Source organism: Garra rufa, chromosome 15, assembly GCF_049309525.1.
Source record: "Garra rufa chromosome 15, GarRuf1.0, whole genome shotgun sequence".
Lineage (NCBI taxonomy): Eukaryota > Metazoa > Chordata > Actinopteri > Cypriniformes > Cyprinidae > Garra > Garra rufa.
The window spans coordinates 3,278,434-3,305,751 of NC_133375.1; the positions used below are offsets into that span (position 1 = coordinate 3,278,434).

Below are 27,318 nucleotides of genomic sequence, written 5' to 3' on the forward strand. Positions count from 1 at the left end.
TAAGTGTTAAATAGGCTATTAAACAAACATTTGTTGCAATAATTCCTAACAACCTCGACAGCGCGTCAGAATTACTGGCCGAGTTCTCTTTCTCTTCCCCATTGCACAGCTGCTGTTTTTAATAGCAAAGTAATTACATTTATTTTCGTTTCTTAAGTTTATAAAGTTAATTTAGAAATATATTTGGAACACGTTTTATTTGTGAAATTCAAGTTTTTTGTTTTTTAAAGTAACGAAGCGGCCAGCGGCAGCCAGATCAATTTAGCCTTTTAAAATCAACAAGATTTAAATTAAAATCCTTAGATATAAAAAAAAAAATCTTAAAGCATATCACAATATTAGTTTAATCGTTTAACCTAAATAAATGTGTACAAATAGGCGCATATCCAATCGTTTGGGCGGAGAGTGAAAGCTTTGCAGGACATGGAGATGCAAGCGCTATGTGAAACTTCATTTTTGCTCATAAATGTAAGAGTAATAAATTTACTTTAAATTATTACTTCACTATTATAAAACGAAATAATACAAATCGAAAACAAAACTCTTTTATTAGCTATAGGCCTAATCCATAAAGATGCATTTAGGCTTTAAAAGCGCGTCCTGAGCAGATGGATCGCCAACTTCATCTTTGCGACATTGACTCAGAAAATACTAGTTTATTAATAAATAATTCAATATCTCCTTACTTTTTCCGCGCCACATTCATGGTAATTACTTTAGCTAGGGCTTTGCGGCCAGCTTCAGCTTACTGCGTGTGTTTGAAGGCGGAACTCTGCTGAAGGCATTTGCGCTCCCTGCTGCTGCTGTTGGCGCCACGGCAGAATAAATAGCAGAAACACTGTATTTTATGCTTGTTAGCGTGTTTTTCTTCAGATATTTGTCTTTTCTCTTTATTATGACAGGTGAATTGTTGTAAATTGTTAAGCACTGTGTTTTCATAGCATTCAGAATGTAGAATAGTGTGATTTAAAAAATAAATAAATAATTGAACATTTTAAGCCAACTAATCGATTAATCGAAAAATTAATCGGCGAACTAATCGATTTTCAAATTAATCGTTAGTTGCAGCCCTAAAATCAAACACGATCCAAATTTTTTTTTATGACGGACGAAAGTTTCAGAGGCAGTGTGTAAACTCGATTAACATAACCTGTATTTTTTTTTTACGTGCAAAAATCTCGGAAGAAAATGTACTCGTGTGTGCAGTGACATTAACTCCAGCAGCTCGTGTTGGATGCAGGGTTGCCAAGTCCGCGTTTTTCCCCACAGAATTGGTCTACTTTTAAACTGTTGCCATGGGTTGATTCCCCCAGTTATTTAAACGTTTTAAATATTGCAGAAATTAAATTTCAATAAAAAATCATTTTTGTTTTGTTGTACACTGTTAAGTAAGTTCTTTAGGTTTTTTGTAAAATAAATATGTTGAGAATGCATAATACTCTCCCATACTAAAGGAACAGGACAGGCAACTCCTCCCAAAATGTAACAAAAAAAAAAAGTAATACCGTGATATTATACCATCACCGTTCAAAAGATGAAAAATACCGTGATATTAATTTTAGGTCATATCACCCACCCCTAATATATATATACATATACTGTTTAAAAGTTTGGGGTTAGTAGATTAAAAAAAAATGCTTTTATTCAGAAAGGATGCATCAAATTAAAATGACAGATTTATATTTAAAAATGTTCTGGCTCTTCCAAGTTTTATAATGGCAGTAAATTGCTTTTGATATTCAGTAGTTCAATATAAGTCCAATAAAGTGCATCCATCAATCATAAAAAGTGCTCCACACAGCTCCTAGGGGTTAATAAAGGCCTTCTGAAGTGAATCAATGTGTTTGTGTAAGGAAAATATCCATATTTAAAACTTTGTGAGCTGTAATCTCTAGCTTTCACTAACTGTCATATGCACGCACGTCCTGTTAGCATTGATATGATGAGGAAACTAAAATGTGTTTTTCTCATTGCTCTGTTTAGATTGAGAAGAAGTTGAAGTCTCTAGAGCGCTGTCAGTCTCTAGAGGAGATCCAGAGACTGTTTGACACCGGAGACTACCAGTCTGTGGTCCGTCTGCTGCAGCCCACACTGAGTTTCGGCCACGGCTCGGCTCGAATGAAACCTCTAGATTACATCAGCTCTGCTCCTGAGAGACCAGCACAGCTGTTGCTGCTGCAGGTGAATAACACAAACATTTTTTTTTACCACTCTCTGAAAAGCCTGTATGTATAATGCATCACAAAGTTTGTATTAATACATTATAAATCATTCATATTGCCTAATATTTATTTATTTACTATCTAGCTTTGTAATTAGCAGCATAATGTACAGTCATTAATGCAAAATAAACCCCTTCATGGTAATTCAAGAGTGCTCCACTTTGCGTCTGTAGTTCTGATCACTCCGTCAGGGTTTACTTTACGATAATGACCAGCTGACTGTACTTCATTCCTTGTGAACAGTATAATAAATAAAAACATGATGGTTTAATGTTATTTTATGTGTTATGCTCTTTAAAGGTGTAGTTATTTAAGAGGAGACACTGTAGGCAAAAACACTTTTTTCATGCACCTGTCAAGTTTGAGATTTTAGGCTTTTTGGTGTTTTATAAAGTGTTTTTTCAGACTAGTGGAAAGAAAACACCCAAAAGACACTGTTAAGTGTTTTTTAATAGCACTTTTATCTATTTGTGTCAATAGATTTCAATTACAATACATATTTTTAAAGGCTGTTTTCTCAAAAAGAGTTTTTTTTTCTCATACACTGAGCCAAAAATCTCCACTTCAGTAGCACTTACACACACCAAACTTTACATTTTTATTCCTGTCTATATTCTGAAGGTTTTTACAGATTGATTTGTTTATATATAATTTGCTTGATTTTATACAACATTTTATTTCCCCCAAAATGGTTAAAAAAATACATTGAGTGCCAATATGAGATACCTAAAATCCCCTCTGTAAAAACATTTGACTCTGTGTCAGATAAAATAGACAAGAACTTTGAAGCTGACTTCAACCAGTGTTTAGATTTTTGTACTAGAAATGTATGCAAATTAGCACATATTTCATTAAATAATGACTCATTTGCATATTTAAACCTAACATTTTAGAAAAACTTGTAATACAAAAAAATGTTTGCAATTATCAATGTAATCAATTAACTGGGTAAATAAGGTAACAACTATTATTTTTTTACCCTATTCACCTGCAGCGTCTTGCCTTAAAGGAACATAAACATAAATTATGGAGGCAGAAGATTTTTGTGTAAACTATTTTATTTAATAATATAACTGAGTAGGTAAAGTATTTTCATGTATTATATCTGTGTTTACAATTATTTGTAATTAAAAACTTAGTGTCAAGAACACACTGAAATGTCATGTCACACTGAAGACTGGAGAAATGATGCTGAAAATTCAGCATAAAATTACATTTTAGTATACAGTTGAGGTCAAACGTTTACATACACCTTGCAGATTCTGCAAAATGTTAATTATTTTACCAAAATAACAGGGATCATACATAATGCATGTTATTTTTATTTAGTACTGACCTGAATAAGATATCTCACATAAAAGATGTTTACATATAGCCCACTAGAGGAAAAAAAAGTTGAATTTATAAAAATGACCCTGTTCAAAAGTTTACATACACTTGATTTTCAATACTGTGTTATTACCTGAATGATCCACAACTGTTTTTTTGTTTGTTTGTTTGTTTGGTTTTTTTAGTGATAGTTGTTCATGAGCTTCTTGTTTGTCCTGAACAGTTGAACTTCCTGCTGTTCTTCAGTAAAGCCCTTCAGGTCCCACAAATTCTATGGTTTTTCAGCATTTTTGCTCACTGATGCTCCAGAAGGAGACATGGTGCATTAAGAGCCGGGCGGTGAAAACTTTTGAATCTGAAGATCAGGGTAAATTAAACGTATTTTGTCTTCTGGGAAACATCTTCTGTAGCTTCTGAAGGGCGGTGCCAAATGAAAAAATATGATATTTAGGCAAAATAAGAAAAATGTACACATCTTCAATCTGTTCAAAAGTTTTCAACCCCAGCTTTTAATGCATAGTTTTTCCTTCTGAAGCATCAGTGAGTGTTTGAACCTTCTGTAATAGTTGCATATGAGTCCCTCAGTTGTCCTCAGTGTGAAAAGATGGATCTCAAAATCATACAGTCATTGTTGGAAAGGGTTCGAATACACAAAAATGCTGGAAAACTAAAAAATGGACAAAAAAAAAACACAGCTGTGGATCGTTGCGGTAATAACACAGTATTAAGAATCAAGCCTATGTAAAATTTTGAATGGGGTTATTTTTATATATTCAACTATTATTTTCTCTTGTGGATTAAATGTAAACATCTTTTATGTGAACTATCTTATTCAAGTCAGTATTAAATGAAAAGTAACACGCATTTTCTATGATCCCTATTATTTTTGTAAAATGATTGACATTTTGCAGATTCTCCAAGGTGTATGTAAACTTTTTAACCTCAGCTGTATATTCAAATAGAAAACAGTTGTTTTATGTTGTAATAATATTGACATTGTTACAGTTTTTATTTTATTTTTGATCAAATAAATGCAGCTTGATTGAGAAAGATTTGCTTTCGAAAGAAAAGAAGTGCATTACAATATATATAATTATGCATACCTTCATTCTGGATTGTATACAGGCTTTAAGTAAAGCCTAACCGCATTGTCTCATAAGCATATCATATTTTCCTCACAGACTTACTGTATCTGTGCTTCAGTCCGATTCATATCAGAGCTCAAAATGATAGAGCCAGCATACTAAAAGCTAGTTATTATAGGAATAATGACTAGTTTTACACAAAGTGTGCAATATTCCATTTGTCTTAAATGGGACACGCACGATCGAACATTTCCTCAACCCTCAATTCCACAAAAGTGTGGCGTTTTCAGACACTTAACCTGTTGATCCCACATCCGTCTTTGTTTTTCTTTCTCCCCAGAGCTCCCTGCTGCGGCTGAAAGACTACAGCTCCTGCCTCGAGACGTCTGTAGTGTCTCTGAATGAGGCCATACAGCACTTGAACTGTGCATTACCCAGCAGCCCCACTGCTAAGGAGGAGTGGGTGTCCACCATCACAGCCCTGCTGAAGGGCATCGAAAGCTGCATCACGGACAAACCTGAGCTGCTCAGTCAAAGCCCACGATCCACACACCTGCCGCGCCTCGCCAACAACCTCATACAGGTCTGTGTGGATTCATGGGAGCGTGTTTGTCCCTATACGATCATAATAATACACTGTAAAAAAATGATTTGTTGACACAACTTGACTCAGTCAAGTCATCATGTTGCAATGACTCAGTTAAGTTCAGCAAACGCTAGGTGTCAAGTTCACTCAACTTGAACGTAGTTGTTGAAATAACTTGCAGTAAGTTGAGCCAACGTACCGTATCAATTAAAGAACACTTGAATTTTTTAGTTAAGTCAATTAATTTTTTTATGTTTTCTCAAGTCTAACTGACATAACATTTTTATTTTCCTCAATATCATAACTTAACTATTAGAGTTTACTGGACTTCATTGCTTTAACAAGAAGTTTTAGATTAGATTTTTAATGAAATCAACACAACAGCAAAATTGAAACACTCAGTATTTATTTTTTAAATGGATACATTGCATTAAAAAACCTTCACATGTACACAGCTCACACAAACAAGTGTAAACCTCTCTATGAACACACCCTATGCACTCTATGCACCACATCTTAGTGACAAAATAGTACAAATAACTCTTTGTCATTATCAGATATTTTCATTGCAGAAACAAGTGTACATGAATTCACAATAAGCAGTGTTAAAAAAAACCTTCACATTAAACTGTTCAAAAATGGTCAAATTACCAATTGTAGAAACATGACAAGGAAAGAGGAAGCAGTACAAAGTAGCAACAACAAAAACAGTCTTTGAAAAAAAAAAAAAAAAAAAGAATACCAATGTTCCCCTTAAACAATGAGATCTAAAACAACAATGCTCTTAAAGGAGAAGTTAATTTAAAAAAAATTACAGATCATTTGCCCACCCCCTTCTCATCCAAGATGTTCGTGTCTTTCTTTCTTCAGTCGATAAAAAAAATATGTTTCTTGTGGAAAACATTTCAGGAATTATATCCATATAATGGATTTCAATGGTGCCCCTGGTTTGAACTTCCAAAATGCAGTTTAAATGCAGCTTCACCGGAGCTTTAAACGGTTCCAGCCAAGGAATAAGGATAATATGGACAAAGCAGGCGGAGTAATATCACGCAGCACCTGAAATTAGTTCCCAGCTAGGTTAGCATTTGCACATGTGCTGCGTCATATTACTGCGCCTGCTTCAGCCTTATTACAGCAGCAAACTTCCTTGACTATTACGCTGGAATGGGAGTGTAGTTCCTAATCTTATCGGCCTAGAAAATCGCATCTTTACATTTTCCACCGGTCTTAGTACACGATAGAACTACAGAAGAGTCAAGTTTTAAATAGGACAAATATCCAAACTCATTGGTCATTTTTGAACGTGATGCTATTGGTCTAATACGCCTTATTCAGCCAGCCGCCATTTTGAATCGAAAACGAGGCTGTGAGGGATAGCAGTCCAGCAGCGCCCACTGTGGCGTATTGTTGCGTACCGGGATGTAGATTGTATAACCGTAAAATAATACGTCATTTCACATTTTTCCACAGGACAAAGAACTCCAGAAAACGTGGATTGTTCGACAGGACATATAACCTAACTTTCAGGTAACAATATTGCATTTATTTAAGAAAATGACTGTGGAAAGACTGCTAATTTCTAATGTGAGCATGTTTATCTTCCTTTAAACGCCTATACAGAGTTTTTCAAATGATGTTATATAGATTAAAATGCTTTATGGTTTGTGTTAAGAGTCTGCAGCTAGGTCATAAGCATCTTACCGACCTTTATTATGAAATTACGATACACATGATGTTTTCCTTGTCTAAAGCAAAACAGAAACAAAAAATAATGTTCTGAATATCATTTTGCGATTTTAAAAGGGGTTGACCCCAAACTCTACACGGCAAACTAATTAATAAATGTTATCTTTTGATCGCTTTGCATAAAAATAAACTTTCTACCCACTGTTTTTTGTATGACTTAACATGTTGTATGAAAGAGGCTTACGATCTAACTGCAGGCTTTTAACACAAACTATTAAGCATGTTAATTTTTAAAACGTCATTTAAAAATAATATCTTTTTCATTTACGATCGCAAGGTTTTCTTTTCGTGAGGTCTTTGAGTTCAGGTAAACACAGACGGAGCTGAACCCTCCTTAAGCTTCCTAATTCCAGTCAGTGTTTTTGAAAAACAATCCTGAGTAAAACGTTGAGCCACACTGTTGTGTTCTTTGTAATCTATACAAAATGTAGATATTTAGTTTAGTTGTTGTAGTAAAACATAACATTTTAGCTCTGCGTAAACTTTTAAAGGAAGATAAACATGCTCACATTATAAATTAGCAATTAGCCAACCGGCTAGTTTCCACAGTCATTTTCTTAAATAAATGCAATATTGTTACCTGAAAGTTAGGTCCTATGTCCTGTCGAACTTTAATACACATTTTCTGAAGTTCTTTCTCCTGTGGAAATTAGTGAAATTATATTTTCTCTTTATTTTTATGACTAAACAATCTACATCCCGGTACGCAACAATATGCCACAGTGGGCGCTGCTGGACTGCTATCCCTCACAGCCTCGTTTTCGATTCAAAATGGCGGCGGGCTGAATAAGGCGTATAGGATTCAATGATCTATGCTAAGCTATGCTAAAAGTGATATCGCCAGAACAGGTGAGAACAGCTGAATGGATTTCAAAACGGTAAAACTCAACTTATTAACTCTGGGGGAGTTGGAGAATGAGCCTATTTCCTCCTAGAGCTTCCAAGCTAGAAACAACAAACTCAGGCCAGCTCTTCAGACTAATAGGCCTATGTCACGCAACAATTGAATATCGAAGAACGTCTCTGAGTGGGGAGACGGCAGTTCTGGTTAGCTTTTTACAATGGCGGAGGCCGATAAATACCGCTGGACCAAGTCTCTCTGTAACTTGCCTGAAGTCACCTACGACGACGTGGTTCGGATTGTAAATGAACACTCTCAAGTAGAAACGTCCAAACTTAGGAATACTTTGCCGAAGGTTTTAAAAAAACACGCTAACATAAATTGTATGTTCTTTGAGAAGAAAATTAAACCGACAGGTCACAGCGGCTAGGACTATAAGTCACATTTATTATATTCTGAAATACTAAATTGCATTACAGATTATGCAGTTTTCTGTTGCTACGTGGGCGCTCAGTTTTTTTTTTTTGACATTTAGCCAAAATATAAAGATTCAGCGCTTCACATAAGCTTATTTGGTTGTCTCGACAACAAATGCTAGACTAAGACACTCTTCTCATCTCCTCGAATGCAAAAAAACATTAGCCTTTATAAATACAGAAAACATGTACTTTTTCAATCAACAGTTCTTTATTTACCTTAAGTCTGCAAACAAGCTGAAATGCTTCAAACTGCGCGCCGCACTTCATTCACGAGAGGCGGGAGGAATAATACGGTTTGACTGACAGTTTAACGAGCCAATGGCATCACAAGGTTTAGTGGCGGTGGCGTCGCTTACTGAACCATGATCAGTGATCCGTGGCAGTTATTTTTCCGATTTGAGTTTAAAGTATAGAAAAATATATAGTTTTTAGCTTTTGTTGACGTTACCGCGCTACTTGATCAAAAAAGAGCTTAGCTACTGAAAAGCTATTTGATTCAGGAAACAGCGAAGCTACCACCACGCTACTGAGAAATGTAGTTAAGCTAGAAACTAGCAATGACCGGAAGTTCTATTTCCCTACTCCGCGTTCCGGAAGCAGGAAGTGAGACATAGGCCTATTGACTTATAGCTTCCATAAAATTGAAGATTAAAAATCATAAAAATCCTATAGACTTACATTGACAGAATGTTCGAATGAGCCAATGCTGATTTCCAATATTTCTAATTTCTAATCTTCCATTCAAACTTTTATTCTACTAGCAACTAGAATGATGCTAGTAACTTGCTAATCATGCTAGCAAAATACTAGTAGTTTGCTAATCATATTAGTAACTTGTCAGTCAAGCTAATGACATGTAAATAGCGTGCTCATCCTGCTAAAAACATGCTAGCAACTTGCTAATCATGTTAGAAATGTGCTAGCAACTCGTTAGTCAGTGTAGAAATGTTAACAACTTGCTAATCATGCTAGAAACATGTTGAAAACATGCTAGCAACTTGCTAATCATGTTAGAAATGTGATAGCAACTCGTTGGTCAGTGTAGAAACATTAACGATTTGCTAATCATGCTAGAAACATGTTGAAAACATGCTAGCAACTTACTTATCATGTTAGAAATGTGCTAGCAACTCGTTAGTCAGTGTAGAAACATTAACAACTTGCTAATCATGCTAGAAACATGTTGAAAACATGCTAGCAACTTACTAATCATAATAGAACCATGTTAGAAACATGTGAGCAACTATCTAATAATGTTAGAATCATGCTAGTAACTTATCACGCTAGTAACGTTAATCATGCTAGCAACATGTAGCTGGTTTGCTAATCATATTAGTAACTTGTCAGTCAAGCTAATGACATGTAAATAGCGTGCTCATCCTGCTAAAAACATGCTAGCAACTTGCTAATCATGTTAGAAATGTGCTAGCAACTCGTTAGTCAGTGTAGAAATGTTAACAACTTGCTAATCATGCTAGAAACATGTTGAAAACATGCTAGCAACTTGCTAATCATGTTAGAAATGTGATAGCAACTCGTTGGTCAGTGTAGAAACATTAACGATTTGCTAATCATGCTAGAAACATGTTGAAAACATGCTAGCAACTTACTTATCATGTTAGAAATGTGCTAGCAACTCGTTAGTCAGTGTAGAAACATTAACAACTTGCTAATCATGCTAGAAACATGTTGAAAACATGCTAGCAACTTACTAATCATAATAGAACCATGTTAGAAACATGTGAGCAACTATCTAATAATGTTAGAATCATGCTAGTAACTTGCTTATCACGCTAGTAACGTTAATCATGCTAGCAACATGTAGCTGGTTTGTTAATCATGCTAGTAACTTGTCAGTCAAGCTAATGGCATATAAACAACGTGCTTATCCTGCTAGAAACATGCTAGCCACTTGCTTATCATGCTGAACTCATGCTAGCAACTTGTTAATCATGTTAGAAACATGTTAGCAACTTGCTAATTATGTTAGAAACATGTTAGCAACTTGCTAATTATGTTAGAAACATGTTAGCAACTTGTTAATCATGCTCAAAACATGCTAGCATCTTACTAATCATGTTTGAAACATGCTTGCAACTTACTAATCATGTTAGAAACATGCTAGCATCTTGTTAATCATACTAGAAATGTGCTAATGATGTGCTAGTAACTTGCTAATCATTCTAGAAATATACTAAACATGCTAGAAAAATGTTAGAATCATGCTAACCACATTCTAATCATGCTAGCAACATTTTAATCATCTAATCTATCTATATAAAGTTAAAAACTTAAAGCATTTACAGCTGCTTTAAACTTTCAAGCTAGGCTTTCTTAAGCCAACCTAAACTTTTTTTTTATCCAGTTGCTAATTAGAGTAATCCTATTTTTTAACTGCTGTTTTTGTCTTTATTCCCTAGTTGATCGCCACCAGCATGGTCTTACCTGATGACCCTAAAGAGGCTCATTTCTCATCACTGTTGCCGTGGATTCTGCTGTATCACCTCATCAAACAGGAAGAGGCAGCGTTTGACTGCATGCTGCGGCAGCACATCAGAGATGAGGATGATGATGGTACGAATGAAGGGGATAACAAGATTTTACTTGATGTGTGCTTAGTGTTGTTGACAGCTGTGTGTGTTTGTGTCCTGTAGAGGATGATACTCCATTGCTGCCCTCCTCCCTCATGCTTCTGAACACGGCGCATGAATGCCTGGGCCGTCGCTCCTGGTGCTGCAACTCTGACGGCACAATACTCAAATTCTTCGTGAGTATCATGCAATATCAATATCATACCCAAACATCTTTCTCTGCTTCTGTAATCGGGATCAGGGCTGGGTACCCTTTCAATATCAACACCAATACATTGACTTTGATACCGCTTCCTGAGCGATACTTTTCCCAATACAATTACAGGGCTCGACATTAACGCTTGTCCGGGACAAGTGGATTTTGTGAAAGGGCAAGTGAAAGAGGATTTTACTTGCCTGACCGGACAAGTAACCTGATTAAAACATCAATTACAAACAATAACTAGCGCAATATCAAGTATCAAGCTCGTGCAGCCTATCTGACTCACGGAAAATCAACACTAATAGACCTTTTTCCTGAACACGGAAGTAAGTCCGACTCTTAACTGAAAGAATGCTTTGCATTTCCGGTCTGCATTGTTTCTAGTCAAATTAGGGTATATTCTGAGCTAATAAACTAATGTTAAACCTATTCAAATGTTTTTAACCCTTTAGGCGCCAGGTTTTTTTTTGAAAAATGCTGTATTTTGACATCAAGATTTCAAAAGCTTGTGGCTTGAAAGGGCTTAAAGATAGAGATCTACTGTAAATTAGAAAAATGTTGGGCATCACCAAAAGTTGATGTGGGGTGTAAATATTCTCATCTAATTTGCATATTATGACGTCATCATGGGGGCGGCATTATTGAAATTCATAATATTCAGGAAAAAGTAGATATTGAATTGATGTTTTTTAGTTTTTTTGTCTTTTTATCCACATAACACATGATCAGAAAAGAGAAAACCAACAATAAAACAGGAAAAATTACTCAATTATTACTATATTACTATACTATATAGTAAAATGCATGTGAACAGTAGCCAACTGTTTGATTAGTTCATCAGTAATACTCAGGAAATAATAGATATTGAATGGATGTTTGAACTTATTTGCACATTTTTTGTCTTTTATCCTCATTCCAAATTATCAGAAAAGAGGATACCATCAATATAACAGGAAAAAGTACTAAATTATTACTATTCTATATAGTAAAATGCATGTGAACAGTAGCCAACTGTTTGATCAGTTCATAATAATATTCAGGAAATAATAAATATTGAATGGATGTTTGAAGTTATTTGCTCATTTTTTTTTTGTCTTTTATCCTTATTTCAAATAATCAGAAAGAGGAAACCAACAATAAAACAGGAAAAAGTACAAAATTATTACTATATTACTATTCGATGTAGTAATAAAATGCATGTGAACAGTAGCCAACTGTTTGATCATTTCACAAGTAATATTCAGGAAATAAAAGGATGTTTGAACTTATTTGCATGTTTTTATTTTTTTTATCCTCATTCCAAATGATCAAAAAAGAGAACACCAACAATAAAACAAAAATATTACATATTACACTACTATATAGTAGTAAAATGATCAAATGGATGAGAATAGAGGAAACCAACAATAAAACAGAAGAAATTACTAAATTATTAGAATATTACTATACCCCTGTGTACACTATGACCACATTCACCCCTGCCACCCCCATTGCTTTTGGGCAAAGGGACGAAATGATCGCTGGTTTGTGCTTTGTAAACACCTTCTCGTCGTGCGCGGCGGCACCGCTGTTACGCAAAGATGTACCGGGAGACGCGACGCGCGTCTATTAGACGGCCGATCGTCACTTCCAAAAGGCAAACATTCCCCTTCAGAGTGAGAATCGGCAAATAACATTTGCAACATTTGTTTGTGCTTTATTTGTTTGTGCTTCATGAACACTCTCGTCTTACACAGCAGCACAACTGCTCCGCAAAGATGTACCGCGAGATGCGCGTCTATTAGACGGCCGATCGTCATTTCCAAAAGACAAATATTCCCCTTTAGAGTCACAATCAGCAAATAACATTTGCAACACATCTTCACGGTACAACTTTTTATCAGCCGTTTGGTGCTTTTCTCCTCACAAATCTGACAATTTACTCTATTTACGCTATGAACTGTACTGCTTCCGCATCAATGAAGATCGCTCACTTTCTCTATGATTTCCTCCAATACTTTGAACAGGAACAAGACGTAATTTTGGTCTAGAATCGAAGTACTACATGTCTGCCATCTAGTGGTTAGGAATACAAATGAGAAATTACACCGTATTAGGAACTACAGTCTATTTCAATGGGTATGACGTCTTGTCGCAATTCTGCGACTTTGGCGCTTAGAGGGTTAAAAAGCACATGGCTCCATAGCGCCATCACTTGGCAATGTCGCAATGACCGTCAGTTGTCAGTGCCTCACTTTAATGAGTGTGTAGATGACACGAGGCAGCGGACGTTAGCTACATTAAAAACAGATGGACGCTATTTGAATGGGTTCCTATGGAACCCGGAACAGAAAAGCATTCAATTCATAATGTGGGCGCTCATCGTTTACTCAGGAAAAAGGTCTATAGGCGCAACAGCACACACAAAGAAACAAACATGAACAAACATACTGCAGTAGAAAAGCACCATTACGATTGCAAACATGACATTGATTTTATACAACAGTAGTTCAATAAACTAGTAGTTAATATTAACATTTTAGACACATCATTAACCGTTTTTGCTAACGAAAATAGTTCTAAGCAAAGACACAGCAGAACAGTCGCGAATCTCCGAGCAACACAGCAGTATTTCAGTACAGAATGATTTAGCATTTTTTTAATGAATCGGGTGAGTCAGTGAAGGAACTGCTTGAATCTGTGACTCTCTCATTAAGACAGTGACTTACTGCCACCCATTGGTGGTTCGGTTTCATATTTAAAGGTATTGCATTTTTCCAACATTTTAGATTTATATTAGGGATGCACCAAATATTCGGCCACTGAAAATTTTCAGCCGAAAATGTCCCAAAAGGGCATTTTCGGTTTTTCGGCCGAAAGACTTTTATCACCGAAACAACACGGCCGAAACAGTATGTTGACGCAAACAGAAAACGCGGCCTGCACGTGCTTGTCTGAAGCAACTCGTCTGCGGTGTGGGCGTATTTCAGTATATCTGAGAAAGACCCATGGATAGCGATCTGCAAAACTTGTAATGCAGAAATGTCAAGAGGGGGTGTGTCTGCAGTCGTGCGTGCAGCCAGTGATGAGAGCAGAGACAGATGTGGCTTTCAGTGAGAGAAAAACAATGGCTTTATGTTGGTGTTACGTCGCAATATTTTAAAGATATGTCTTTTCTATATACTGTATTTTTATAAGTATTTATGTCTTAAACCATGGAGGTGAGCCAATGGATAGCACACAAGCAACGTGAAAACTGCGCAATATGTTAAAGTGAAAGTAAAAACTGACAGTGCTTTCAGCATCTGACCTGCATTCTCTCAGAGACAATGAGAGACGATTATACTTCATATGCTGATATTAATTTAGTCCCCTACTATTATGTAAGGGTTGTTTTTTTTGAAAGACTTAAATAAAGCTCTTAATTTGATGAAACTTCAAAAGGCTATCCATTGAATAAATATGAGCGCTGCATGTTTCAAAGTCATTTGCTGCGCTGCTTTGTTTACCATTCTGACAGCGCCTCCTGCTGGAAGAGAAACACGTAGAGTTGTAAATGTGAACTGATGGATCCACAAGATAATGTGTTATAAAAAATTTAACTATTAAGCAAAGGCAGTAAAGTATATGTTAAGTAATATAATACTGGATTGATAATAATTGTTTAAATTAATATAATTGATTTATTCTTTGAAACTTTAATATTAATTTTTTGCAATTGTAATGCCTTGATTTTGAGACACCCCTCGCTGCAGACTGTAGCACGGTGACGTCAGGTACCTACGTCACGTATGTGTTTACCGCGCATGCGCAAAGTGACGTATGGTATGTCTATAACACGCATGCGCGCCATACTTACTGGCGTTACTGCGCAATGTGCGCATGTGCATGTTCATTAACTTTTTTTAACTATTTTTGTTGTTGTTTTCTCTTGTTCTCATGTGTCATGTTTATAGTTTTAATTATTATATATAAAAATATATATGTATTGTGGCGGGAGAAGCAAACGACAGACATAGTAGGTGTGGCGTCAGGCCTCGGAGAGGCTTTTATTAAACAGAAAGTAAAAGAAAACAAGTGTCCAAGGGGGTAAAAGTGTCCAAATAAACGGGGAATCTGGTGTCCTCATCGTGAAGGCGCCCTCTCAGGTCCGGGGCGCGAGGGGCGGCGGCTTCTTCAGCGGCATCTTCCTCCTCCGCCTACGCGGCACTTATGGGGGATGAAACGGCCCGGCATCCTGGCCCGTCAGCCGTCACGGGTGCGGTCCTCATCCAGACCCGCAGGGTCCGGCAGCTCGTCCTACGGCGGCGCTGGTTCCCTCTACGCACCCTTCCTGGACCCACGAGGACACCAGCGTGCATGCACGAGGGAGAGACCGGTCTCCTGAGGAGAGGCGCGCTCTGCATTTAAACAGCGGCGGTGATGAAGCTTCATTCAGTTCTCGTGCTCCTCATCACACGCCGCCAGCCCGGGATGTTTTCGCGACTCTCCTCTCCCATACACACCCACTCCCGTCGGGAGCCTGGAGAAGGGCGGCGAATAAGGGACGGGGTGGTGATGATAATTAGGGGGAGGCAGCCAACTCGTCACAGTATATACAATTATATTTTGTTTTGTTGTTTGCAATAAAAGATCACTGTTATCAGTTTGTTTTTTTGGAGGCACCATGCATAAAATGGGATGTAGACACTGAAAATATACTGTATGTAGTCAATTTAACCTAATACTACTTTATTGGCTTAAATATTCCACAGGCAGAATTGCCAAAGCAACAGAAAAATGTCCATAATTATACTAAATAAACAAGAATCATGACAGAGGAAAGGTTAAAATAAGAACATATAAGGTGCAGAGTAATGTTACAATATACACAATGAAATAAAGTGCAACAATGTTAATACCTTGTATATAATACTACACAAATATTACAGAATAAATAATTCCATATAATTTTACCTCAGACATGGTTAAAATCATGGATTTGTGCTGTACTACATATTACTGTTTTTTCCCCTTCTTTTTTTCACCTTAGTTTTTTTTTAATTCTTTTACATTTTATAAGAGTATTATGTTATGCGCATGCGTTTTAATGACGCGTTACGTCACACACGACACGAAAACACCTAACGTCACCACGTAATGCAAATTACACAGGCATACCATAGGTCACACTGCGCATGCGCGGTAAACACGTACCTGACGTCACCGCGCTACAGTCTGCAGCGAGGAGTACTTGTTGATTTTAGTAAGATTAGTACACAGTCATAGCCATAAATGCAATGGTACTAATAATTGGCATAATTCTTTAGGTGTTTCGGTTTCGGCCTTGGTTTCCTCTTTTTCGGTTTTCGGTTTTGGCTAAGAATTTTCATTTCGGTGCATCCCTAATTTATATGTCTAAAAAAAAAAAAAAAAAAAAGTAAAATATTAATCTTAGAACAATATTTATGTATTTGCAATTTCACTGTGTAAATTCATTTTTTTGGAACCTCTTATCTTCATTAAACAGTCTAATACAGTTAAAGGAGAAGTCCGGTGTGATATTGACCTAAAGTGTATTGAATCATGATACCGAGTGTGAACTTACCTTGCATATCTCATCTCGGTTTGTGTCCTGCGCTCCGAAATCTGGGGTCAGTTAGCCGATGCTCACAACAGGTTGTCAATGAGAGTGAATGGGGCATCGGAGTAGCCATGTAAATAAATCAATGTTTTATGCCATTTACGAGGCACAAACTAGCTCCACACTTCATTGGTAGACTTCCAAGGGCCTTGACATTTAAAACGAGACATTGAGAACTCAGAAAAAGCACTGGTAGTTTATTTATAAAAAGATTTATACAGACAGTACCTGAAAGAAATTTACCGGCCGCCGCCATCTTGAATTTAGTCACGATAAGTCGAGTGACGAGCAGGAAGGAACTTATCAGGTTACTAGTATTCACTCTCATTGACAACCTGTTGTGAGCATCGGCTAACTGACCCCAGATTTCGGAGTGCAGGACACAAACCGAGATGAGATATGCAAGGTAAGTTCACACTCGGTATCATGATTCAATACACTTTAGGTCAATATCACACCGGACTTCTCCTTTAAATGTCATTTTCGTTGCAGGCTCGATTTTCCTGTGCAGTGGAAAGATGGAGTTTGTTCATACTGATTTAATTTGTGTAACCATACAGAGTCTAATTATTCTAATTTGATGTATTGATAAAATTTAAGAATTTGATGTGAATGATGACACATACAGTTAGTAAGGTTAGGAAAATAAAGTTAAAAAGTGTCCTAGAAATCAATTTAAGGCAAATATCACAAATATTCAGATTAAAGTAAGACCTTATAGAGTAGCGATGAGACTATTGCTTCAGAATAGATTAATTTACAGCAAAAAAAGGCATTTTTTTGCCCCGGACAAGCACGTCAAAGCTTAATGTCAAGCCCTGCAATTATATGTATTTTAACAAGACTACATTAAAACTTTATTTTAATTTTTCAGCTTGTTGATGTTTTTTACAGACTCAAAGGAGCAACACAATAAATCAGTGATAATAGATTTAATAAAGTTCAAATAGTTTTCAGTTTCCACATTTTTTAGGGTACGTTTAAACTAGTGCGTCATCATTTAAAACAAAGAACTTAGACAAATATTAGACAGAATGAACATTTCTATTCATTTTCCACTGATTTACTGATGAGAAATAGCTGCTTCCAGCACTGTCTTTGTTTTCTCTTCCGCAATCATTGTTCTGACTCAGAGGAATCTCATTTGCTGTTCATACAATGCCTTAAAAAATGAAAATGTGAAAGTATTCATACCCCTTTGCATACCCCCTTTTTCACGTTTTATGTTGCTGTCTTATGTTAAACTGTTTTACATTACTTTTTTCCCCACATCTCCACTCCATACACCATAATGACAAAGCAAAAAATTAATTGTCACAATTTAATACATTTATTAATAATAATAAAAAAAAACTGAAATAAGTGCATTGCATAAGTATTCATACCCTTAACTCAGTACTTACCTGAAGCACCTTTACAGCCTCAAGTCTTTTGAGTATGATGCAACAAGATTTGCACATCAACATTTGACCATATCTGCCATTCTTCTGCTCACCTCTTCACCTCTCAAGCTCTGTCAGCTTGAATAGGGTCTGGCAGACATTTTCAGGTTTTTCCAGAAATGTTTGATTGGGTTTCAGCCCAGACTCTGGGCTTTTTGCTTCACAAAGTTGTCTATAAGCCACTCTTGCTGTGTGCTTCGGGTCAATGTCCTGTTAAAAGGTGAACATTCTGCCCAGTCTCAGGTTCTGAATGCTATTTCTATTTTGGTGCATTGAGTGTTCCTTCTACTCTGACGAGTTCCTCAGTCCCTGCTGCTAAAAAACAGCCCCACAGCATGAGGCTGCTACCAGCACACTTTACTTTTGGGATGGTACTCTGCAGGTGATGAGCAGTGCCTGGTTCCATTCAAACATGATGCTTGGAATTGAGGTTCATCAGACCAGAGAATCTTGTTTCTCACAGTCTGAGGGACCTTTAGGTTTGTTTTTTTTTAATTCCTAGTGTGTTTTCATGTGTTTTCACTGAGGAGAGGATTGGGTCTTGCCACGCCGCCATAAAGCCCAGATCAGTAGAGTGTTGCAGTGATGTTTGTCCTTCTGTAAGTTACTCCCATCTGCATATATGATCATGGAACTCAACTAGAGGGACCATCAGGTTCTTGGTCACCAGTTTAGCCAAGGCCCTTTTCCATCATTTGCTTACTTTGGCCAGGAAGCCAGCTCTAGGAAGAGTCAAGGTTGTTTCAAACTTCTTTCATTAAGGGTAATGGAGACTAGATGCTTGTGTGAACCTTTAACGCAACACAATGTTTTTCTGAACACTTTCTCCAGATGTGTGGCTTGCTGTTTCAGAGCTCTACAGGCAGTTTTTTACCTCAGGGCTTGGTTCTCAATCATATTACACGCTCATAACCCTCCTTGTCTCTATTGATGAACGTGCATTACACTTCTGCATCCATTGGAAAGTCAAAAAACATTTCTACGGATGTAACATGAAGCAAATAAACATGATTATGACAGTTTATGATTTGTATGTGGTTTTCAAGAGATTCTGCTTATTTTCATAGCTAAAAAAATTCTAAGCAGGTGTAGCCAATAATTTGACACAAAAGACTACAGATAGCATATTTCAGCAACATTAAATGTCCAAAACACATTAGATTGCAGTGGGAAGTTATAACAAACACTCAAAGGTGGTTAAAAGGAGTTTTGAGGAAAAATTGTAGTTTAAATCTTATAAATTGTCTTATGTAGCATGCTGTTACAGTGTGGATGGAGATCTTTTCTGAAACGCAATAGTAATGGCCGTTTTAAATAAAAAAACACACTAGTGTAGGGTTTTTCATTTATGCCTTAACAGAGCAAATCACTAGCACTTGATTTAGGCACATTAAGCTTTCTGCATGCTTATTGGCTTACTGAAGTTCGCAAGAATAACCCCTTATGTATTGAAATTTGGTACCAAAAGACATTTTTTTGATACTCTGGTAATGAGGCAATTTTTTGGTGCCTAAAAAGTATTCAAAAATTGATGCAAAGCTGAAGTCTCAGCATCATTACTCCAGTCTTCATTGTCACAAGATCCTTCAGAAGTCATTCTAATCTGATTTACTGCTGATAAAACATTTACAGTGGGCCAAAACAGTATTTAGTCAGCCATCAATTGTGCAAGTTCTCCCACTTGGAGAGGCCTGTAATTTTCATCATGTATACCTCAACTGTGAGAGACAAAATCCCATTGCCTTGATTTTTAAAGAATTTATTTACAAATTATGGTGGAAAATAAGTATTTGGTCAACTGCAAACAAGCAAGATTTCGGGCTCTCACAGACCTGTAACTTCTTCTGTAAGAGGCTCCTCTGTCCTCCACTCGTTACCTGCATTAATGGCACCTGTTTGAATTCGTTGTCAGTATAAAAGACACCTGTCCACAACCTCAAACAGTCACACTCCAAACTCCACTATGGCCAAGACCAGAGAGCTGTCAAAGGACACCAGAAACAAAATTGTAGACCTGCACCAGGCTGGGAAGACTGTATCTGCAATAGGTAAGCAGCTTGGTGTGAAGAAATCAACTGTGGGAGCAATTATTAGAAATTGGAAGACATACAAGACTACTGATAATCTCCCTCGATCTGGGGCTCCATGCAAGATCTCACCCCGTGGGGTCAAAATGATCACAAGAACGGTGAGCAAAAATCACTATGCCGCCAGGACTCAAATTCTGCAGTGCCAGACGTGTCCCCCTGCTTAAGCCAGTACATGTCCAGGCCCGTCTGGAGTTTGCTAGAGAGCATTTGGATGATCCAGAAGATGATTGGGAGAATGTCATATGGTCAGATAAAACCAAAATAGAACTTTTGGTAAAAACTTTACTCGTCGTGTTTGGAGGAGAAAGAATGCTGAGTTGCATCCAAAGAACACCATACCTACTGTGAAGCAAGGGGGTGGAAACATCATGCTTTGGGGCTGCTTTCCTGCAAAGGGACCAGGACGACTGATCCGTGTAAAGGAAAGAATGAATGGGGCCATGTATCGTCAGATTTTGAGTGAAAACCTCCTTCCATCAGCAAGGGCTTTGAAGATGAAACGTGGCTTGGTCTTTCAGCATGACTATGATCCCAAACATACCACCCGGGTAAAGGAGTGGCTTCGGAAGAACCATTTCAAGGTTCTGGAGTGGCCTAGCCAGTCTCCAGATCTCAACCCAATAGAAAGTCTTTGGAGGGAGTTGAAAGTCTGTGTTGCCCAGCGACAGCCCCAAAACATCACTGCTCTAGAGGAGATCTGCATGGAGGAATGGGCCAAAATACCAGCAACAGTGTGTGAAAACCTTGTGAAGACTTACAGAAAACATTTGACCTCTGCCATTGCCAACAGAGGGTATATAACAATGTATTGAGATGAACTTTTGTTATTGACCAAATACTTATTTCCCACCATAATTTGCAAATAAATTCTTTAAAAATCAGACAATGTGATTTTTCTGGATTTTTTTTTCTCATTTCGTCTCTCATAGTTGAGGTATACCTATGATGAAAATTACAGGCCTCTCTCATCTTTTTAAGTGGGAGAACTTGCACAATTGATGGCTGACTAAATACTTTTTTTTGCCCCACTCTATTATTATTGGCAATGTTGAAAACAGTTGTGGTGCTTCATATTTTTCTGGAAATATGATTTTTTTTTTTCAGGATTCTTTGATGAATAGAAATAAAAATAAACAGCATTCATCTGAAATGGGAATATTTTGCAGCATTATAAATGTTTACTGTCACTAATTTCTTTCCAAAAAAAAAAAAAAAAGAAAATCTTGCTGACCCTATTTCCCCCATGCTGTATGTATGTTGCTATAAAGAATGCATTGTACAGTAGAATGCAATTATATAATCATTGGCATTTTATTGAAAAAAGGGACCAAGTTCTTGTTTTTTATGAGAAGTTGTTTTATTTAATTTTGAGATAAAGACATGTTATGTGTCAGAGCAGTTAAATCTGTGTCTTGTTCAAACCATATATCATTTATATTACCAGGTTAATCAATGTTTTCTGCATGACTATATAATGAGCTTAAACATTTTAAAGAAATGCTTTATACTGTAAATACATTAAACTAAACCCATTAGATTTTAAACTCTTAGTCTAGTTTTTTCTAAAACTAGACTAAGACTAAAACAGTTCAGATTACTGAAATATGACTAAAACTTAATGGCATTTTAGTTCAAAGACTATGACTAAAACTAAATCAAAATTTGCTGTCTGAATTAACACTGAAAACGAAGGCCTACTGCTGTCTAATGATAATGTGTCTGTTTTTAGGTGCGTGTTTTGCGGGAGAAGCTCTCAGGACGTGAGAAACTGCCATATAAAGAAGATCTGGAGACGGCACTTGAGCAGTGTTTCTTCTGCCTGTACGCTTACCCGAGCAAGAAGAGCAAAGCCCGATACCTAGAGGAGCATTCTGCCCCACAGGTACCTCAAACAGAATGACAAATGATACAAGCATATTTTACACAATTAACTTTCTGAAAGTCGCTGATGTGCACAATTCATCAGTGCATGCAAGATAATAAATGTTTGTTTGTCTTTCATCAGAATAAAGCCATGCAGACAAAGTAAAATAGCATTCTTCTCTAATACAATCCTATATAATATCCTGCTTTGCTTGGAAATGCACTATAATGCCAAAAGTATTGGGACACCCCTTTCTACTGAACTGGTTTGACTACTTTAGTAATTTCTGTAAGTGTAAATTTTCATGTTTAAGCATATAATAATATTCTAGGGAATTGTGTGCTTCTTTTATAGGAACAGTTTAGAAAAAATGACCTTTTTCTGTTCTAACATGACAATGCCTCTGCGTATTAGGCAAGGTTAAGAAAAAAAAACACTGATTCAGTCAGTAGAAGAACTTGACTCTTCTGCAGAAAGCAAAGTCCTAATCTCAGCTGAACACCTCTGATGTAATTTTAAATGCAGACCTTGAGCCAAAAACTCATCACCAAACACCAATGACTTGAACATGCACTACATGGGCAAAAGTATTGGGACACCCCCTTCTTTAGAACAGAAAAAGTCACTTCCAAAACGGTGGCAACAGAGATGGAAACATCATTCATGAATTTAAAAATAGTTTTTTTCATCTCTTTTGCACCAGTTTTGGAAGTGTCTAAAATGACATGAGTTTTTGGCTCAAGGCTTGCATTTAAAGTCACACCAGAGGTGTTCAGTTGAGATTAAGTCTTTGCTTTCTGCAGACCAGTCAATTACTTCTACACTGCCTGAATCAATAAATTCTTTCTAAACCTTAAACACAGAATCATTGTCATGTTAGAATAGATCAAAGCTGTTGCTAAAAAAATAAAAGAACACAATCCCCTAGAATATCATTATATGCTTAAACATTAAGATTTGTACTTATGGAAATTACTAAAGTAGTCAAACCTGTTCATTAAAAGGGGGTGTGCCAATAATTTTGGCAATATAGTGTATATCACATAACAAAATAAAAATGAATGTTGTTTTACATTTGCATTCATTATCCAAGCGACTTACAACCATTCTTAAGTCCAAACCAGTCTTAAGTGGCTTGTGTGTATTTGTAGCAATAGCCAAAAATACATTGTATGGGTCAAAATTATTGATTTTTATTTTATGACAAAAATCATTAGAATGTTAAGTAGAGGTCATGTTTTATTAAGATATTTTGTGCATTTTCTACTGTAAATATACAAAACTTTTAACTAGTAATGTGCTTTGCTAAGAACTTAATTTGAACAACTTTAAAGGCGATTTTCTCAATATTTGGATTTTTTTTTTGCACTCTTAGATTCCAGGTAGTTGTATCTCGACAAGAAATATTGTCATTTCAACAAACCATACATCATTGGAAAGCTTATTTAGCTTTCAGATGATGTATAAATCTCAATTTGCAAAAATTGACACTTATGACTGGTTTTGTGGTCCAGGATCACAAATTGAGGAATACAACAAGCGATTCATCTTAAGGAGGCAATAACATGAGAAATACTAACAATGTCTAGAATAGTACAAACTGGGACATGGAGGAAAATAAGAAATGGTGAATAGAGATCGACCGATAGAAGTTTTTCTATAGCCGATGTTTAGAGGTCAGGGTCAGCTGATGGCCGATATGTGCTGCCGATTTTTAAGGCCGATATCTTGAAGTTCTTCCCTTTATTTGCATGCTAAAATGTCACACTAAAATTGAATCATTTCACTAGATTCGTTTAAAAATGCATGTTCATTCTTAAACGAAACAGCGCTCTGTTTAAATGGAGATGCACAGCGGCTCAGTTGTGACTTTTTTCAGAATACTTTTGACGACAAAAGGGAGTGAAATCTTACTTTTGACGACAAAATAAAGCAAAATCAGGCAATGGTGTAATCTGCCTTCCACCCACCTGCACCTATATTTTCTCTGATTTAGCAAACCGCACACGATCTTCCTATTACAATTATTCTAATTCTTAGTTTTGCACGATAATATGATGGTTCATTTTAACAGCTGATCTTCACATCGCTGCACACTTACATAGGCTTAATCACTTGTGCTTTTAAGCCAAATCCATGCTGAAAAAAAATACGTTTACTGACATCTGAACGTGACCATATATGTATAAACTCACAGTATCTGAGGTGACTGAGAGGACGTGCAATCATCAAAATATATTTAAAAGGAAGCTGGCGCCACGGTCCTGACCACATAACTCAGGTTCAGATTTTAGAAAATGTAGTTAATGTTTACATTATTGATTTATCTCATCCACCCTGTGACCCACCCACAATTAGAATGCAATTTTTTATTACCAGACCTGCGGATATAACCACCATCCGTGCATCACTGTCTCGAGGCGGAGTAATCGCAACGCTGCATAGTTTGTGAGAGCCGCCGCCTTCTCCACCCCATGCACAGAGTGAAATTCTCCGACTCCAATACAGGAAAAATAAAACAGAACTTATAACACTGGGGCTAATATGTTAGCAAGCTGCTGATCGTTTTCGACTACAGTCCTTAAACTTAACTGCAAGCAAACCTTTAACCAGCTGTAGCATTATGCCAGTTCACGACGGTTCTATGCTTTTCTTTCACTAAGTGAAAGCAACACTTCATAGTTTACTAGTAATATATAATAATTATATGACCATAGGACGGAATTTAAGCCTTACATTTAACTCTTAGAACTGCTATTGAATCTTACAAAAGTTTTGGCTTGGGGTCCTTCACAGCAGCGCGTTTTACCGCACCAATAACACGGGGCTGCCCGCTGACATGCCTGACTTTAAATCGCTACTAAACACGGATATCCGATATATAAAAAAATGGCAAATATCGGTCCGATATATCGGCCGAACGATATATCGGTCGACCTCTAATAGTGACCAGTCGCAGCATAGAAGTGTTTCTTCAGAGTCTCCAGAAAGAGTCTCATTAAATGGGTATTTGACCAGAAATTAAAATTGTCCCTCCATTGAAAGTCAACCAAAAATGTCAAATGTATAAAGACATCATAAGAATCATTCATGTGAACTGAGTGTTTTAATCCAAAACTAATCTTTATTTAGTTTTCTGAAGATACATGATTGCTTTATATGCTAAAAAGATTTCATTTAGGCTTTTAATCATATAGAGTATGTCACAATAGCATTACAGCAACCATTTTAGTATATCTTTTCAATGGACAATAATTTAGAAACGAAACTTGGATATATTTTAGTAGTCAATGTGCAGCTTGTATAGCAATATAGATGTATTGTCCCCTGAAAATAACTCAACATACAGCCATTATTGTCAAAATAGCTGGCAACAAATGTGAGTACGCCCTTACGCCCGTTTCACACCGCAAACGTGAGCAAAGCGTGAGCTTCACGTCAGCGTAACTACAGCGTTACTGCAGCTGCAGACTCACAAGAGAATTCACACTGGAAGCGTTTGTAGAGCATGCAGCTGCTCCAAAGCATTTAGTAATCAGTTTTTCTCTATGAAACTGATTACAGGTAAATATGAAATTGATAACTGCAGAAGCAGTTTCAACCCAGGCCTTTTCCTTCGAAGATAACACATTTATATCTTCTGTAGCCTAGGCCTACATATTTTGGATTAATTTTCTTTTGATAACGATTCTTGTTAAACTCACTAGACATGCGTATTATATGTGCATTTTAAGCTTGTTCCATGCATTTTATAGAATTTTTTGTGCGAAGTCATATTTATTTTGGCCATCAAAGTGTACTGTTCCTTTATTTGAGCGTGAGACTCACGCGACGCTCCTGCTGCCGGTGTGAATGCACTCATTTGTTAACATGGGCGCCGAAAAAAAATATGCGCCGCTCACGCTCTGCTCACGCTCTGCTCACGCTTGCGGTGTGAAACGGGTCTTGGTGAACTTGTCCAAAGTGTCAATTTATTGTGTTAGCACCATTGTTATCTGGCACTGCCTTAATCATCCTGTACATGGAATTGACCAGAGCTGCACAGGTTGTTGCTGGGATCCTCTTCCACGCCTCTAAAATGTCATCACGGAGCTGCTGGATGTTAGACACATGGTGCTTCTCCACTTTACGCTTGAGGATGCCCCATAGGTGCTTAATAGGGTTCAGGTCTGGAGACATACTTGGCCACCCCATCACCTTCAGCAGCTTCAGCTTTCAGGAGCAACCGTGGCCTAATGGTTAGAGAGTCTGACTTGTAACCCAAAGGTTGCGGGTTTGAGTCTCAGGTCTGGCAGGGATTGTGAATGTACAGCACTCTATCCACCCTCAATACCACAACTGAGGTGAGTCCCTTGAGCAAGGCACCGAACCCCCGGGGGCTGCAGCTATACCGGGTGTGTGTTCACTACTGTGTGTGTGTGTGTGTGCACTTGGATGGGTTAAATGCAGAGCACACATTCCGAGTATGGGTCACCTCCTTTCCTTCCTCAGCAAGGTGCAATGGTGGTGTGTTTACGATCGTTATCATGTTGGAAGAGTTTCTGGAGGGAAGGCTTCAGAATGTACAGTACATAATGGACTCCATGTTTCCCTCAATGAAGCAGCAGCCCTGATGACACAATTTTCTTGGTACTCCTCACCAGGGCATCGCCACACACGCTGGACACCATCTGAGCCGAACAAGTTTATCTTATAGTCTCATCAGACCACAGGACATGGTTCCAGTAATTCATGCTCTTGGACAGGTTGTCTTCAGCAAACTGTTTGCGGGCTTTCTTGTGAGCCAGCTTCAGATGAGGCTTCCTTCTGGGAGGACGCCTATGCAAACTAACTTGTTGCAGTCTGTGGCGTATGGTCTGAGCACTGACAAGTTGACCTTCTACTTCTGCAACCTTTAAAGCAATGCTGGCAGCACTCATGCATCTGTTTCTGCACTTGACGCACAGAACGAGTGCTCAACTTTGTTGATCTATATGAGAGCATTGTACTTAAAGCACCTAATTTGAACTGCTCTAATACAAGATGCACAACTTTGTATGGTCCTGTCAAGCAGACAAAAACACAAACATGATGAATAGGACATGTGGCTTTGCATGGTTAAACAACATACTGCTGTTATCACTTAGGGTGTACTCACTTTTGCTGCCAGCTATTTTGACAATAATGGCTGAATGTTGTGTAATTTTCAGAGAACAGTAAATCTATACTGCTATACAAGCTGCACATTGACTACTCT

The 27,318-nt window shown here is 37.3% G+C and overlaps 1 protein-coding gene across 1 annotated transcript in view; it reads left to right on the forward strand.

The window, feature by feature from the left end:
* cabin1 (calcineurin binding protein 1) overlaps window positions 1-27,318 on the forward strand; it is a 140,493-nt gene that overhangs the window by 19,418 nt on the left and 93,757 nt on the right. Inside the window, exons 15-19 of the mRNA XM_073819143.1 lie at window positions 1,984-2,181; window positions 4,977-5,219; window positions 10,712-10,865; window positions 10,946-11,058; window positions 21,948-22,100. Coding sequence (XP_073675244.1) covers window positions 1,984-2,181; window positions 4,977-5,219; window positions 10,712-10,865; window positions 10,946-11,058; window positions 21,948-22,100 — 861 coding nt within the window. The remainder of the gene's footprint in view (window positions 1-1,983; window positions 2,182-4,976; window positions 5,220-10,711; window positions 10,866-10,945; window positions 11,059-21,947; window positions 22,101-27,318) is intronic.